Source organism: Phyllopteryx taeniolatus, chromosome 5, assembly GCF_024500385.1.
Source record: "Phyllopteryx taeniolatus isolate TA_2022b chromosome 5, UOR_Ptae_1.2, whole genome shotgun sequence".
Lineage (NCBI taxonomy): Eukaryota > Metazoa > Chordata > Actinopteri > Syngnathiformes > Syngnathidae > Phyllopteryx > Phyllopteryx taeniolatus.
Genome location: NC_084506.1, coordinates 26,099,724 through 26,115,862, shown reverse-complemented (window position 1 = coordinate 26,115,862; position 16,139 = coordinate 26,099,724). Strand labels below are relative to the sequence as shown.

The window sequence follows — 16,139 nt, the reverse complement described above, 5'->3', positions numbered from 1 at the left end:
GCCCAAATAAGCTCTCAACTTGCATACTGATGCGTCAATCGTTTGAGCACCTCAGCTCATTTAGTGACACACTAATGTGGAAAAAAATCAAAACACGCAATATGCTAGTGATGCTGTATCACCGGCGCCGATGTGTTCAGTAATGACCACAAATTGCTTATGAATGAAGCGGGAGGCACGTCATCAGCAATGCGGCGATGATTATCCTCCGTATCAGCTATGCAGGTTGATTTTACATTTGGACTGTTACATGTTTTCCAGGTGGATATCAATAGCATTCATGTCTCAGGGAAATCCCACTTTCTGGAAATTATACCCTTCTTCAGATTTCAATGAGTCACGCCTTTCAACCCGTTACACACAGACAAGCTGGGTATGCACAGAGCTGTGGCAGAAGTAATAGCAAGAGAATTGGCAAACCAGGTGCATAAAAAAGACATGCACGAATTTCTGTTAGTACTGGCATGTAATAGCTTTCTAGGAAAGTGAATAGTTTTTAGCACATATGGAACCTTACATATGTAGCATTAACTCAGCCAGTGTAAAAAAGTATTTGTACCTAATTTCTAATTATCTCCAATCTTTGCTCCAAAACACAGGAAACATTGACAAAGTGAGGTTAGAATTTCTTACTTTGCTGTTAGCATTAGCATGTTATAGCTTTTTGCAAAGGGACAAGCTTTTACATAGCAACATTTTTTATTTCAAACTCATCATCTACATTTGCCTTAAAGATAAATGCTTTACAGATTATTTGATTCAGGAAAAAAAATCCACCAGTAGTGCAAGGATGCTGGCGTGTACAGTGGGTACGCAAAGTTTTCAGAGCCCCTTAAAATTTCCAATCTTTGTTATATTGCAGCCATTTGTTAAAATAATTTAAGTTCATTTTTTCCTCATTAATGTACACACAGCATCCCATATTGATGAAATGGAAGACGTTTGGGACGATCAGAACCCTTCCTAGAGCTAGCCGTCCGGCCAAACTGAGCAATTGGGGGAGAAGAGCCTTGGTGAGAGAGGTGGAGAAAAACCCAAAGATCACTGTGGCTGAGCTCCAGAGATGCAGTCGGGAGATGGGAGAAAGTTTTAGAAAGTCAACCATTACTGTAGCCCTCTTCCAGTCGGGGCTTTATGGCAGAGTGGTCCGACGGAAGCTTCTCCTCAGTGCAAGACACATGAAAGCCTGTGGTGGATTTTTTCGCCTGTGGTTCCGAGTCGGAGATCACCCGGGAGGACTCCGACGTCCGTCGGGCATGGGATGAATGAAGACTTCGAGACACTTGGCGTTTGGGCTAATTCGATTTATTGAACAAGCCTTAGTGTCATAACAGCTGCTTACATTGCCAGAACGACGAAAACCCCTGGATCTCAGTTTATCAAGGTTTAATTCTCTGGGCGTGGAATTAGCCCCTCCTTGGGGGCACCCGTGAGATGGCCATTCCTGATGACCATATTTGGACTCACACTCGCCTGCTGGTGTCTCTTACTCTCGTCAATCTCCCCCCTCCCTGGGGCCCTTTGCTGTGATAATGAAAACAGTCCTTTGTGAAGATCTGGCCCCGGTTGTAAATACCAGACAGGTTTCTGTCAAGGACGAGCAGGAAACCCCAATATCCATAAAACTGGTTAAAGGATGTCCTTTGATGTAGAAGTACAAAGAAAAGATAGTTGGAGTGATAGTCTCCCACCATTTGTCCTGTGCAAAGGAACTCTGATTGTGTTACTATTAAAATATACTACAAGCCCGCATGGAGTTGGCTAAAAAACACCTGAAGGACTCCAAGATGGTGAAAAAGATGAATGCGGCCAAGTACAGGGATATCCTGGACGGAAACCTTCTCCACAGTGCTCAGAACCTCAGACTGGGCCAAAGGTTCACCTTCAAAAAAGACAATGATCCTAAGCACACAGCTAAAATACCGAAGGAGTGGCTTCAGAACAACTCCATGACTGTTTTGAATGGTCCAGACAGAGCCCTGACTTAAACCCAATTGAGCATCTCTGGAAAGACCTGAAAATGGCTGCCCACCAACGTTCACCATCCAACCTGACAGAACTGGAGAGGATCTGCAGATGATCCCCAAATCCACGTGTGAAAAACTCGTTGCATCATTCCCAATAAGACTCATGGCTTTATTAGCTCAAAAGGGTGCTTCTACTAAATACTCAGCAAAGGGTCTGAATACTTATGTCTGTGTGATATTTCAGTTTTTCTTTTTTAATAAATCTGCAAAGATTTATTTTCTGTCAATATGGGGTGCTGTGTGTACACTAATGTGGAAAAAATGAACTTAAATTATTTTAGCAATATGAAAAAGAGTGAAAAATTTAAGGGGGTCTGAATACTTTCCGTACCCACTATATGTAGCTGCTATAAATACCAATTTTTACTGTACCTTGACCTTTCATCTAACCCCTTTTATTACATTTTTAACCCCATCATCAGCTCATCAGCTTCATGGCAATGGCTGCCGATGCTTAACCACTTGAGATTTCTTAGTTTTGTATTTTTAATGAATTTTCCCACATTTTAAAAGACACTTTTTTTCTGTTTTATGGTGTGTTAGGTGTAGTATTTTGAGGAAAAAATTCATTTACAGTATTCTGACTTGGAATAAGGCTGTAACAGAAAATTGTTCTATCCTTATCAGGAATCGTGTGTGTTTTTGCAGATATTTTCCAGATAATTATCTGTCATCCACTCATTTAAAGTGATTATTTTCTTTTCTTACCCGACTCATTGGTGGTGAAGGTCACAGGGCTGCTAAACTGGTTGCCATGGCCTACTCGGGTGTAACTGTAAACGCTGATCTCGTAGGAACTATGAGGCCTGAAGCCGGAGATGTACTCACTTGTTGATGGACCGGACGAATTCTGTAATGGTGCGCACACACAAGCACACACACACACACACACACGCACACACACACACACACACGCACACACACTCCCACGCACACAGACACACACAAACCGACATATTTAAAAAGAAGGGAGATAGTCACCCCATCTTGATTACTTGCTGATGATATCTTATTGTTTGAATTTGAATTTAATGTTAACGCCGAGTGGCATCTGGAGTGTGAAATTAGAGTCGCTAATCCGTGTGACAGGTGTGTAGCTTTTGCTGAGCGGATCTCCCGGGTGCACTTTCATGTTTTCGCTATGACGGACTGGGCTTTCGGCGTGTGAAATTGACGGTACCCGGTGTGTGACAATGTCTGTGATGAGCTCTCGGATCCGGAAGCCGTACTGCAGGACCACCCCGTTCGGCTCCAGGGGGGGCTCCCAGCTCAGCCACACGGACACAGCCGTGTGGTTGAAAATGGTCAGGTTGCGGGGAGGGGCCATGGGGCCTGGAACACAAAAAATTAAAAAGTAATTTTATTATTTATCAAATTGCTATATTCATTATTATATTCATTACATGTGTTAAGCATGGTGGACGACTGGCTAGCACATCTGCCTCACAGTTCTGAGGACCTGGGTTCAAATCCGACCTCACTTGTGTGAAGTTTGCATGTTCTCCTCATGCCTACGTGGGCTTTCTACGGGTATTCAGGTTTCCTCACACATTCCAAAAACATGCATGGTAGGTTGAATGAATACTCTAAATTGTCCGTAGGTTTGAATGTGAGTGCAAATGGTTCTTTGTCTATATGTGCCCTGCGATTGGTTGGCGACCAGTCCAGGTTGTACCCCAAACAAAACATATCTCAAATGACCCCTAATGATGATGAACAAAAATGGACCTCAGTTTCCCTTGCCCAGACGCGGGTCACTGGGCCCCCCCTCTGGAGCCAGGCCTGGAGGTGGGGCATGAAGGCGAGCACCTGGTGGCCAGGCCTACACCCATAGGGCCCAGCCGGGCACAGCCCAAAGAGGCAAAGTGGGTCCCCCTTCCCATGAGCTCACCACCTGTGGGAATGGGAATGTGATCTCTCCAGAAGGGAAAGAGCCCGAGCTGGTGTGCAAGAAGTTCCGATTAGATATAGAGGGGGTGGACACTTTTCCACTCAGGACTTGCCCACAGTGAGAGGCATATTTACTGTCACCCGACTCGGTTTATCCCGGTAGATGAGAAGGTAGCCTCCCTCTGCCTTTGGGTGGGGGGCAGGTCCTGACTGTTGTTTGTGCCTATCCACCAAACAGAAGTTCAGACTACCCTCCCTTTTTTAAGTCCTTGGAAGCGGTACTGGAGAGCGCTCCCCCTGGGAACGCCCTTGTTCTGCTAGGGAACCTCAACGCTCAAATGGGCAATGACAGCGAGACCTGGAAGGGTGTGATTGGGAAGAATGGTGTTCTATTATTGGACCTCTGTGCTGGTCATGGATTGTCCATAACGAACACCATATTCAGACATAAGGGTGTCCACATGCATTTGGGTGAAGAGAGCAGCAGAGCTGTCAACTAATCGCCACCTGGTGGTGTGTTGGCTCCAATGGTGGGGGAAGATGCCAGCCTGACCTAGCAGAGCCAAACCAATTGTAAGGGTCAGTTGGGAACATCATTTCCTCCCTTAGAGATAGGGTGAGAAGCTTGTTCGTCTGGGAGGGGCTCAGACTCGAGTCACTGCTACTCCGCATCAAGAGGCGGTGTGGTGAATTGGGCATCTGGTTAGGATGCCTCCCGGATGAATCCCCGGTGAGGTGTTCTGGGCACGTCCCACCGGGAGGAGTACCCGGGGCCGACCCAGGACATGCTCGAGAGACTAGGACAAGCTGGATGAAGTGGCTGGGGAGAGGGAATTCTGGGCTTCCCTGCTTAAGCTGCTCCCCCCGTGACCCGACCTCGGATAAGCGGATGTAAATGGATGGATGGATGGATGGATGAATGATACACAGATTCCACAAACCCCGGTGTCCGGAAGTATTGCTGGTCTTGCATAAACTGCACATATAGCCTTGACATTGCACCCATAGACAACATTCCACAACAAAGACAAACACACACAGACACAGAAGGGACAGACATGCATCCACACACATACACCGAGAGGATCACTCCACACACACTTACCGCCCTCATCAGTGTGCAGCATCAATACCAGCGTGGGCCCAGAGCCTTTACGCGTCGCTGCGGTGACGCTCAGGTTGTAAGCTGTGTACGGCAGCAGGTTGGTGAGCGTGAAGATGCTGTCAAGGGTCTGTGTGGTGTTTGAGCCCGTTGGGCCGAACAGCGTGAGGGTGTACTCTGTGATCTCCCCGTTGGCCTCCAGTGGGCGCTTCCATGCCACGGCGATGGAGAACGCCGACAAGTTCACGGCGGAGACTAGCAATGGTGCAGAACTGGGGACTGATAACAAAAAATACATTCAAGTCATATATATATACACCAGCCATGGCCGTGGTCTCTGTCCTTGAACTAACCGTCGTCATCCGTCCTCAGGTACATGGTGCTGGTATGGTTATGGGCGGGGCCAGCCCCTGTCGCCGGGGTAACGGTAAATACGTAAGGAAAATACTTTCTGAGTTTGGTGAAGAGGAAGACAGTGTCGGTGGTAGTGCGCTTGATTGTTTTGTTGACCGCAGGAGGGGTTTGGTTGGGTACAAGTGGGAAGAGGCCGGCCTCCTGCAAGGTGAGGATGTAGTGGGGGCGGCCGTTGGGCTCCAGGGGAGGGTCCCAGCTCACGATAATGGCGGTGGAGCTGAAGATCTGAGCGGTCAGGTTGTGGACGGAGTCGGACGGCACTGAAGGGAAGACAGGTGGCATAGTGTTACATGACATTCTTATCGAACCACATTAAAATTGTTTTGTATTAAAGGAGACATATGATGGAAAATTTACTTTTTTAGGACTTAGGAACTAAGTTGTCTGGGGATTTATGCCCCTGGCAATGTCACCCATGGCAAAACGGTCCTAGGTGAGGGACCAGACAAAGCAAGGATAAAAGACCCCTTATGATGAGTAAAATAATTAAATCACATTTTCCCTTGCCCGGACGCAGGTCACCTGGGTACCACCCTGGAGCCAGGCCCGGAGTGGGGTTCGATGGGGAGCGCCTGGTGCCTGGGCCTGCACCTACGGGGCCCGGACAGGCACACCCCGAAAACGCATTGTGGGTTCCCCTTCCCATTGACTCACAACCAGTGGGAGGGACCAAGAGGCTAGGGTGCTGTGTGAGCTGGGCGGCGGCCTGTGGTGAGCCGATCCCCGTCTACAGAAGCTGGCTTTAGGGAAGTTGAACATCACCTCTATGGCAGGGAAAGAGCCTGAGCTGGTGTGTGAGGTCAAGAAATTCCAACTGGACATAGTCAGGCCCACCTCAACTCATAGCTTGGACACCGGTACCGGTCTTCTTGAGAAGGGTTGGACTCTCGTCCACTCTCTCAAGCTGAAGGAGTCCTATCAGGCCTTTTTGGCCTGTGGAACTCCTGAGGCAGCTGATGGGTACCGGCTGGCCAAGCGGAATGCATCTTTGGTGGTTGCTGAGGTAAAAACTCGGAGGAGGACTTCGGTGAGGCCATGGAGAACGATTTCCGAACAGCTTCGAGGAAATTCTGGTCCACCATGTGGCGTCTCGGGACGGGGAAGCAGTGCACCATCAACACTGTGTATAGTGGGGATGGGGCGCTGCAGACCACAACTCGGGACATAGTGAGTTGGTAGGTCGAATACTTTGAAGACCTCCTCAATTTGCCTTCCCAGGAGGAAGCAGGATCCGTGTTCTCTGAGGTGGGTTCCCCTATCTTTGGGGTTGGCCCAGAGTTTCTGAAGGCTCTGGATCTTGTAGGGTTGTCTTGCTTGACACACCTGCAACATCGCATGGACATTGGGGACAGTGCCTCTGGATTGGCAGACTGGTGTGGTGGTTCCCCTTATTAAGAAGGGGGACCGGAGGATGTGTTCCAACTATAGGGGGATCACACTCCTCAGCCTCCATGGTAAGGTCTACTCAGGGGTCCTGTTAAGGAGAGTCCGTCAAGTAGTCAAATCTCAGATTCAGGATGAGCAGTGTGGTTTTCAATCTGGCCGTGGAACTGTGGACCAGCTCAATACATTTCCAGTGTGGGTTCGACTCCGCCAAGTTGGACTCCCTTTGTTACAGATTCTGTTCATTACCTTCATGGACGGAATTTGTGGGTGCAGCCAAGGCATTGAGGGAGTCCAGTTTGGTAACGTCAGTATTAAATCTCTGCTTTTTGCAGATTATGTGGTTCTAATAGCTGCATTAAGTTGCGATCTTCAGCTCTCACTGGAGTGGTTCAGAGCCGAATGTGAAGCGGCTGGCATGAACATCAGCACTTCAGAATCTGAGACCATGGTCCTCAGGCGGAAAAGGGTGGAGTGCCCTCTCTTGGTCAGGGAAAAGATCCTGCCCCAAGTAGAGGAGTTTACGAGTGAGAATGGAGCAGGAGATCGACAAGCAGATCGATGCAGCGTCTCCAGCAATGTGGACTCTGTATCGGTCTGTCGTGGTGAAGAAGGAGCTGAGCCGAAAGGCAAAGCTCTCGATTTACCGGTCAATCTACAGTACGTTCCTACCCTCACCTATGCTCACGAGCTGTGGGGCGTGACTGAAAGAACAAGATCGCGGATACACGCGGCCGAAATGAGTTTCCTCCTCAGGGTTTCTGGGCTCTACCTTAGAGATAGGGTGAGAAGCTCGGTCATCCAGGAGAGCTCAGAGTTGAGCTGCTGCTCTTCAGCATAGAGAGGAGCCAGATGAGGTGGCTCGGGAAGACCCAGGACATGCTGGAGAGACTATGTCTCCCGGCTGGCCTGGGAACGACTTGGGATTACCCTGAAAGAGCTGGACGAATTGCCAGGGGAGAAGGACGTCTCGGCTTCCCTAATTAAACTGCTGCCCCCGCGACCCGACATCAGATACGCGGAAGTAAATGAATGAATAAATGATACCGCCCCCACACTGAGTTGATGACTTGACAGGTAGGCTGGGTAAGATCCGCCACTTTCAAGTCACAGTCAGACTACACTGTCTAAGACAATATCATGAAAAAGAAAAAAGGTCAGTCGAGATGCAGTTATTTTTGTTGGATTTTCACAGTGTAGTGTACCCATGAGAGGAAAAAGTGTCATTATGGGCGCTGACTGTTACAAAACAGTGGTGCTAATTTCCACACCAACTGCCCCCAAAATTTCTTTAGCCATGACATGGTCAGCTAGGGTGGATGAAAATCCAGAGCCATTTTCAAGTGAAGGCTGGACTACACCGTCATGCACAAATGCCCACATGCCCTACTGAAGACCCAGGTACCAAATGCAAAGCCCACCAAAGTTATTAAGACACCTAGGAATGCCTAATATGTCTCCTTTAATGTGAATGTTTCAATCATCATTAGTTACAAACAGTCATCATTGTAGCAGCAGTGTTGTGGTTAACAGGCAAAAGCGGAAAAATAAGGCAAGGTGGAAATATACTTCAAAGAGACAGTGATAGAGAACAAAAAAAATGCCATTCAGAAGGGAAGTGTGCCTTTAGGGATGGAAAAAAAGGTTGGGAAGACAATACTTATCCTGCATGTTTAACCTGAGAAGCAAGGAAAGGGTAAATATGATATTTAAGATCAATGAGAGGATTGAGGTAGGCCAGGTATGTGTGGAGTCAGTGCCTAGGGGGGGAACGAAGCCCCCGCTGGGCTTGGCTGAGCGGCAGAGACAAGGCGGCGTGGTGGTCCGCTGCTCGGCCGCTGCTCGGCCGAGAATGGAGCGGCTAGATCACAGGCAGAGATATACAGTCAGTTACCAGGCGTCATCATTTCATGACTATTCTTCGCTAGTACATGCCTATTGAATTGGGGCTACGTCACTGGAAGCTGTCTGCACCCTTTTTCACAAAATCACATAAAAACAAAGCCTTCTGACGTCAACTTGGAATTCACAGCATCAAAGGAGAGTTCAAATGAACATTACATGTGTGCGGGAGAATGCCCGTATCCATGGCAACGAAGCAACCACGGCATAAGGGCGGCGTGCGACTCCAGCTCACGAGATCTGTCAGCCTTTATTACTTTGTCATCAAGTGCTTTTGCACTCGCGCTTTGTACTTTTTGCTTCAAATCCCACACAACTTTCATCCTGCTGAGTGAAAGGAAATACAAACTGGTTGCCCTCTGGACAAAAAAAAAACCAAAACAAAAAACAAGAGCCAGTTTGCCAGATGGAGAGTTATCTCCTTTCACTGAGCAGCCTGAGCACAGTTTTTATGTCATTTTCTCCTGGAGGTGGAAGGAGAGTCTTGAAAAAGGTATGCAGACGCGTCCTCCAGTGAGACTGCAACTAGATATGATAATTTATATGCTCACCGGACCATTTATTAGGTACACCCATACAATCTAATGAGATTGTGTACAAAAGCTGTATCTTAAATGTTGCCTTTGCAAAGATAAGAATGCTCTGTTTTGATTGAAACTGTCAGAGAGGTATGGAGCAACAATCTCACACCAGCCAACAATGTGAACCACTACACTACCAACATCCCAATTAAAAACATCTATCCATCCGTTTTATGCAGCTTACATTCACTATTTTTGTACAAATGATATGGAAAACCGCTTAAGTATTTATTTAATATCCTTGATAACCATCTTAAGGTTAAGGATGCAAAAGTATGCACTTTGTAATCACTAATAAGACAATTCAGTCCACTAGTAGAATGACTCGGGCCCAAGAGTAATAATGTCCCTCATGGTACTAGGAGCATGCAGTTGTCAATTAGTGCACAGTATTGCCACACTCGTAACATGTAGTTGACCCACTAGTACAGAACGCCAAAGTTGTCGTGCTAGTATGCAAAACTGTCATACAAGTTACAGAAATGCACTACTAGTTGCATGTAGTCAAGCAGTAGTAGTCTGTAACTGCATACTAGTAGCACTTACTAGCGAACAAAGAACGGGTATTTAGACCTTAAACTGGACATCAAGGATATCGAATAAATCCGCAAAAGGCTTTCCATAAAATGAGGCATTTCGACACACTGCTCGTTCCTCATTCATGGGTGAAATAACAAAATAGTAACAAAAAATAAATTACAATTTCTTCATATCCAATGTAATTTAATATAAATTTCCAAGCATTTTCTGTTTTTACATAAATCATATAATAATACATATACAGTATATCAGTACACCATTTTCTATATTGCTTGTCCGGATTAGGGTGGTGGGTGAGCAGGAGCCTATCCCATCTGAATTACAGGATACACCCTGGACTGGTTGCCAGGCAATCGCTGGCACATAGAGACAACCAACCATTCACATTTATACCAATTGGCAATTTAGCCTTTTGTTTACTGCCTGAAGAAAACACCACACAGACATGTTACAATGGAGAATCAAATATGGATCTTCTGACTGTGAAGCAATCAGGCGGATGTGCTAACCACTAGGGCTGGGCGATTGGGGAAAAAGTAACGATTTTGATTATTTTAATTGATATTGAAATCACAATTCATAAACACAATTATTCACTGATTTCAAAACTTAGTATTTAATTAACTACCAAAACTCAACTTAGAATCTAACTTCTTAGAACAACCAGAAAACAAATTAGGAACAAGTAAAATAATGATATATTAAAAAATGGAAATAAAAAACAATGAATAAAAAGAAATACAGCCACAGCTAAAAGCATTGGCACGTCTGGCGGGACTATTGTCTATTATATAGAGTGCATATTTGTTTAAAAAAATCTTTCTCTCAATATTCTAGCATTTAGCAAATAGAAATAATGTTGGTAATCCTAATTAACCTAAAACACATTTTACTAAAATGTTATTCTAACTTAATGTCAGACAGACAGGGGGGAAAAAAGCGTTTGTGTCTTTTTATACAAAGCCATGACTGTATCTGCTGTTCCCACTGTACGCACCTTGGCCTCTTGGGGGCGGTGTGGTGCGATGCATGCATATTACAGTGAGCTAAAATAATAATAATAATAATAATAATAATAATAATAAAGTAGAAGAAAGTCGCAATAAAACTTTATTAAACTCATTTTTCACAGATTAGGAAGAATATATGCCTGTGAGTATTGTTATATTGTCTGTCTGTATGTGTTACTCCGACGGTTGTGTGTAAATATTCGTTATTTGAAGGTAAATCCCTCCCGTGATCTAATGCTAATGTTTGCTAGCCCGTCAATAGGGGTTTCCATTGACTAACAGTATAAGATGGTGAGTTCTAAAATGATGTGTCTTGTATTTAAATATTCAATGTGAGCAACTCTTTTTGTTTTGTGCTTAGTTTTACAGTAAACTCCAACTGGGGTGTCAATAAACAGTTTAAAGCACCCTCAGGGAAGGCAGAAGAACATGCGTCACACGCTTGCTGCAAGCAACACAGGGTGCATTCAGGGTCAGTTTAGAACGCAGGAAGTTGCATATACCACTCGAGCCGCTGCACATTAATCGTTTTTCTTCGATTACAATCTTTTTATGATCGTTCGAAGATTAATCGCCCAGCCCTACTAACCACTAGATCACAATTTTCATCTAACACAGAAAATATACTTTCTCCTCCCTACATTGTTTCAATAGCCTACTGTAGTTCAACCCCAATGCACACTAGCGGCACAATATTAAACCTATTGTTGTCTTTCCTGTAAACAGAGCTCTATAATCTTTGTAAATAAATATTTTTTCATTATCTTAAACCAGATCTCACAAGATTGTGCAGGCGAACCCAATGAGAAGGCTGGTGAGAGGGCAATGTGCAGTAATCTGCCTTATGTTGTGTATCTGGGTGTTTGTGTGTATCTGACTGACCATCCTCAGGTAGGAGCAAGCTAAGTGGTTCGCTCTGGACTCCTCCGTCACCCCGTACAGTGCTGGAAGTCATCCACACTGTGTAGTTAGTTCCCCCGATAAGACCAGTCAGAGTCCAGGACAGAAGTGTGTCCGTCGATGCAGGGACGGACACATCTGCAACAGGAACTTCCTGTAGCAAGGCAGAATGACATGAGTGGCAGCATTTTTTTTCACATAGAAATGTACTTGACTATATTCAGTGGGGGTAATAATGATTTGATACATTCTAAATCTTGCAAGTTTTTTGGCTTCCACTTGAAAACGTAAAAGCTTCAGCTCCCTCCACAGGTTTGTGTGTCTCACCTGCTTGGCCACAGTGTTGTTGTCAGTGTAGTAAATTGTATAGCGAACAATAACGATTCCGCTGGGTTTGGTGGGTGGATACCACAGCATGGTTACAGCGGACATAGTCACGTTTGCAAAAGTGACATTCTGGGGTGGTTCAAAGGGCTCTGAAGGAACAAATGCTCATCAGAGACCATTTCATAAAAGGTTAGCGAATGTGTTGGCCACACTCTTGTTCATCTGCCACCTGCATCAGAGGTTATGTAGGCCCGCACCCCTCCGTATCCCAGCCTGGTCCAGGTGGAGACAGACACATTGTAGCGGCTCTCAAAGTTCACATTTATAACCACTGACGTCTCGGTTACATTGTGTAACAGACTTGTTGTCTCGTTCCTGACAAAGACGTCCGGTGATCACATTGCGGCCATTCTTCTTTCCCCGTTTCACATACATACACCACATAGAACTCACCACACTCTGACAACGTAGTACAGTATGTCGGAATTGGCTACGAGCGGCGGTTGCCAGGACAATTCCACCTCAAAGTCGGATAACTTCCTGGCATTGAGCAACTGAGGAGGCGTGTCTGGAGCTGTGATGTGGGAGAGAAACTGTCGAATCATGTAACAACAACAACAACAAGAATTGGTTCTGTGGAAAACCCGGCGAACTGCAACCTTGAGGGTCTTTAGCTGCTGTTAGAATAAAAAAAAGGTTAGTTGTCACCGACCTGATGGAGGAAGGAGCATAATGAAGGAAAAGAAGCACAGAAGAAATAAAGGAATTAAGACACCGTCCTTCACCCCCACCCATCAGCTCGTCCGTCCTTCTCACCGTCCTCCAGTGTGGTGAAGTTGAGCGGCTCGGAGCTGAAGTTCCCCGGCCCGGCCCGCGTGTGCGCCTGCAGCGTGACACGGTAGCGCGTGTACTTTCTCAGGTGGGTCAAGTGCAGAAAGTTGGTGGGGGAAGTGAGGTTGAGGTAGTGGGTGGAATTGCACAACTCCAAGCTGTAGTGGGTTATGACGCCATTGGGCACCAGTGGTGGCAGCCAGGTCACGTTCACTTCATTGGGACTGAGCGACTCATAGGCAAGGCTGTGCGGAGGACTGCCCGGCACTGGAAACGACACAAACGATTGTGCATTTACCGATTGTGATGGGACTTCAGAGTTTTCAAATATTGCAAAAAACGAACCATCCTCCCCAGACAACACGCTTAAATAGTCCGAGGTATGGTTGCCGTGACCGAAACGTGTGAAAGCCATCACAGAGACGTTGTAGTAGGTGAATGGCCTCAGGTGCGTTAGAGTGACTCTGTTGCTGGAGGTGTTCACTGAATTGGAAGACGACTGGTTCTCATAGAGGACCGTGTACTGTTGGATCACCCCGTTGTTTTTCTCTGGCGCAGACCAGGTCAGGGTGGTTGTGGACGAGCTGGTGTCCACCACAGTCAGGTTCACCGGGGGGGAATCAGGCTCTGAGGGGAAAAGGATTTACAGTAAACCCCCATTGTGTCCCAGACCCACGCGCAATAGGTGAACATATGCTGTACTCTTTTACATTTGACCTCTCCCACAGACTTTGAACACTATGAAACGTATTACGCCCGCTGCACACTGCGCGATGTGATCAAACCAGATTGGACCATTGCGAAAAAAAAAATTACAGTTGCCGACTCACCCCCGCACATTGAGTGATTGGCTATATGGACGCCCTGAATAGCGAGCCTTCATAGGCATTTTAATGCTACACATACAGTATATTGTATTTCATCACATTTAATACTCCATAAAAAGATCAAATGTAAATTAAGGAAGAAGCGGCTTGCTACCAAAAGAGTACTTGGGTGAGAATAAATGTGAGTGTGGATATTTTATAGGAGGCTCACTGGCTCTCATTCCTTTTAACATACTTGGCACGGTATGTACTGCTCACGTACATTTTGACCACAAGCTTCGTTGCTGCATCCACAGGTACATTATAAATGATAAAGATAGTTAAGTATTGTTGTAAAATGCAACATTTGATCCTTTATAATGTACTGTATTTGTATGGCTTGGGGTCGGCACGTTCTTTCTCTCGCTCGCTTAAAACCCGGAAATGTATTTTAAGCGTGAGCGAAAGCTGATGCTTATTTTGATTGGGCGTAATTTGCGTAATTTGTCCAAACCCCACACATTGGGCGACAGTTTAGTCAGGTTCGACCGAGTTGCTCGGTGTGTGGCAGCCTTTAACTATTCACATAGAACTGACTGGCTCACTACCTCTGTACTGTCCCATCCCGTTTTGTTTGCTGCTCGTTGTGTCCCTTCCTCACAGAGGAGTAGCACAGCCTTCCCAGTCCACATTTAGTTACAGTTTTCTGTTCCTTTTTTGCTCCATTCTCTTTTTTCTCTCAAACCTCATTCTCGATACAAACAACAGACAACAAACTCTCCAGTTGCACAGCAATTCCATTTCACGTATGCATTTTTGTTTCCGACCTACACATACCGTCCTCTAATGTGAGAACAAAGATGCCATCTTCCTGGGATAGCAAGCTTTCTCCCACAGCCGTAGATGCTGCCACGTGTAGCATATAGCCAGTATACTTATCCAAATCTGTAAATGAGATATTGCTATATATTATAATGACAACTGCACAGAACAGTGTGTTGTCGCAGGGTAAACACGCTACCTGTTATCAGTATGCTGGTAAAGTTTGTGACCCACTTCAGGCGCTGACCACTGTGCACCGCGAGGCCGTAGACAGTGTAATGCGTGATCCGGCCATTGGGGGTGAGTGGCGCCGCCCAGCTTACTAATATGGAGGTGGAGCTGATGTTTTGGTAGGCAAGTTCCAGTACCGAGCTGGGAACTACATGACACAGAGCACAATATAACCATTGCCATGAAAACACACTGTGTAGTATTGTACTTTTTAGGCTGACCATCAATTATTGGTACCTTGCTCTCGTGTCCTCTCGGTGATGTCGGCGGCGGGCTCTTCGCCCACTATGTTGGAGGCGGAGACTCTAAACGTGTACTCGGTGAAGGGTTCAAGGTTGGAAACCAGGTAATACAGCTCGTCTGTCGACAGGTCCATGACCACTTCTCGCACTGTTACGCCTGCAGCATGCACAAGAGATCAAATTGTATTTATTGAAAATGTAATATTTTTTAAGAGCATCTGTTAGGAAGACACATGATAGAATATAAAAAAGCAGTGTCTAAGTGTCCAATAAATGACAACTGTGTACAGTATGTCATTGTTTTTTTTCTGAAGGATCAAGAAAAGGACAGTTTAACAGTTAATTAGTTAATTTTAAAAAACATCTGAAATAACAGACATGACACTTATCAATCCATCCATCTATTTTCTATAGCGCTTGTCCTTATTAGGGTCGCAGGTGAGTTGCAGTCTACACCGTAGACTGGTCGGTTGTCAATTGCATGATACATAAACACTACTATTCACACTCAAATTCACACTTATGGACAATTTTAGTCTTCAATGAACCTAAGATGACTTTTTCTGTATAAGAAGCGTCGCACACCATGGACTGTTCACCAGCAGATTGCATACAGTATATAAAAACAACCAGTCACATTCACATTGACATTTTTGGGCAATATAGAGTCGTCAATTAACCATAGAATTCATAACAACAGTCACAAAATCCAGCTCGTAACTCAATTTATTCGTATATTTAATTCATTTTCCCGATTAGAATGGATGGAAATTTCAATATCTGTTCCAGCCCCCCAAAATTAAATGCTTTTAATACTACAGTGCTGTAAAATACAAACATAAAAACCAAATAAAAAACAATATAACAGTACTGTGCAAAGGGGGGCAAAGGGGGCAGTGGTTCCAGGTATCCACCTGGGAGGGGCATCCAAATGGGTTGAGTGGGCATCAAAATGCCACCCGCCCTTGACAAATGGCCCAGAAAACCATGAAATGTTGGTTTGTAACATCCATCCATCCATTTTCAACACCGCTTATCCTGGTTCGGGTCGCGGGACGCTGGAGCCTATCCCAGCTGACTTCGGGGGAAAGGCGGACTACACTCTGAACTGGTCACCAGTCCGTTGCAGGG

At 45.7% G+C, this 16,139-nt stretch overlaps 1 protein-coding gene across 1 annotated transcript in view; it reads right to left on the bottom strand.

Annotated features, from left to right (window-relative positions):
• ptprq (protein tyrosine phosphatase receptor type Q) overlaps positions 1-16,139 on the bottom strand; it is a 52,516-nt gene that overhangs the window by 23,955 nt on the left and 12,422 nt on the right. The window contains exons 12-24 of the mRNA XM_061774830.1: positions 15,004-15,165; positions 14,735-14,914; positions 14,551-14,658; positions 13,253-13,534; positions 12,893-13,174; positions 12,530-12,650; positions 12,306-12,451; positions 12,077-12,225; positions 11,732-11,903; positions 5,373-5,693; positions 5,023-5,298; positions 3,208-3,359; positions 2,736-2,877 (exon numbers count right to left, since the gene is read on the bottom strand). Of these exons, the coding sequence (XP_061630814.1) occupies positions 2,736-2,877; positions 3,208-3,359; positions 5,023-5,298; positions 5,373-5,693; positions 11,732-11,903; positions 12,077-12,225; positions 12,306-12,451; positions 12,530-12,650; positions 12,893-13,174; positions 13,253-13,534; positions 14,551-14,658; positions 14,735-14,914; positions 15,004-15,165 (2,493 nt within the window). The remainder of the gene's footprint in view (positions 1-2,735; positions 2,878-3,207; positions 3,360-5,022; positions 5,299-5,372; positions 5,694-11,731; positions 11,904-12,076; positions 12,226-12,305; positions 12,452-12,529; positions 12,651-12,892; positions 13,175-13,252; positions 13,535-14,550; positions 14,659-14,734; positions 14,915-15,003; positions 15,166-16,139) is intronic.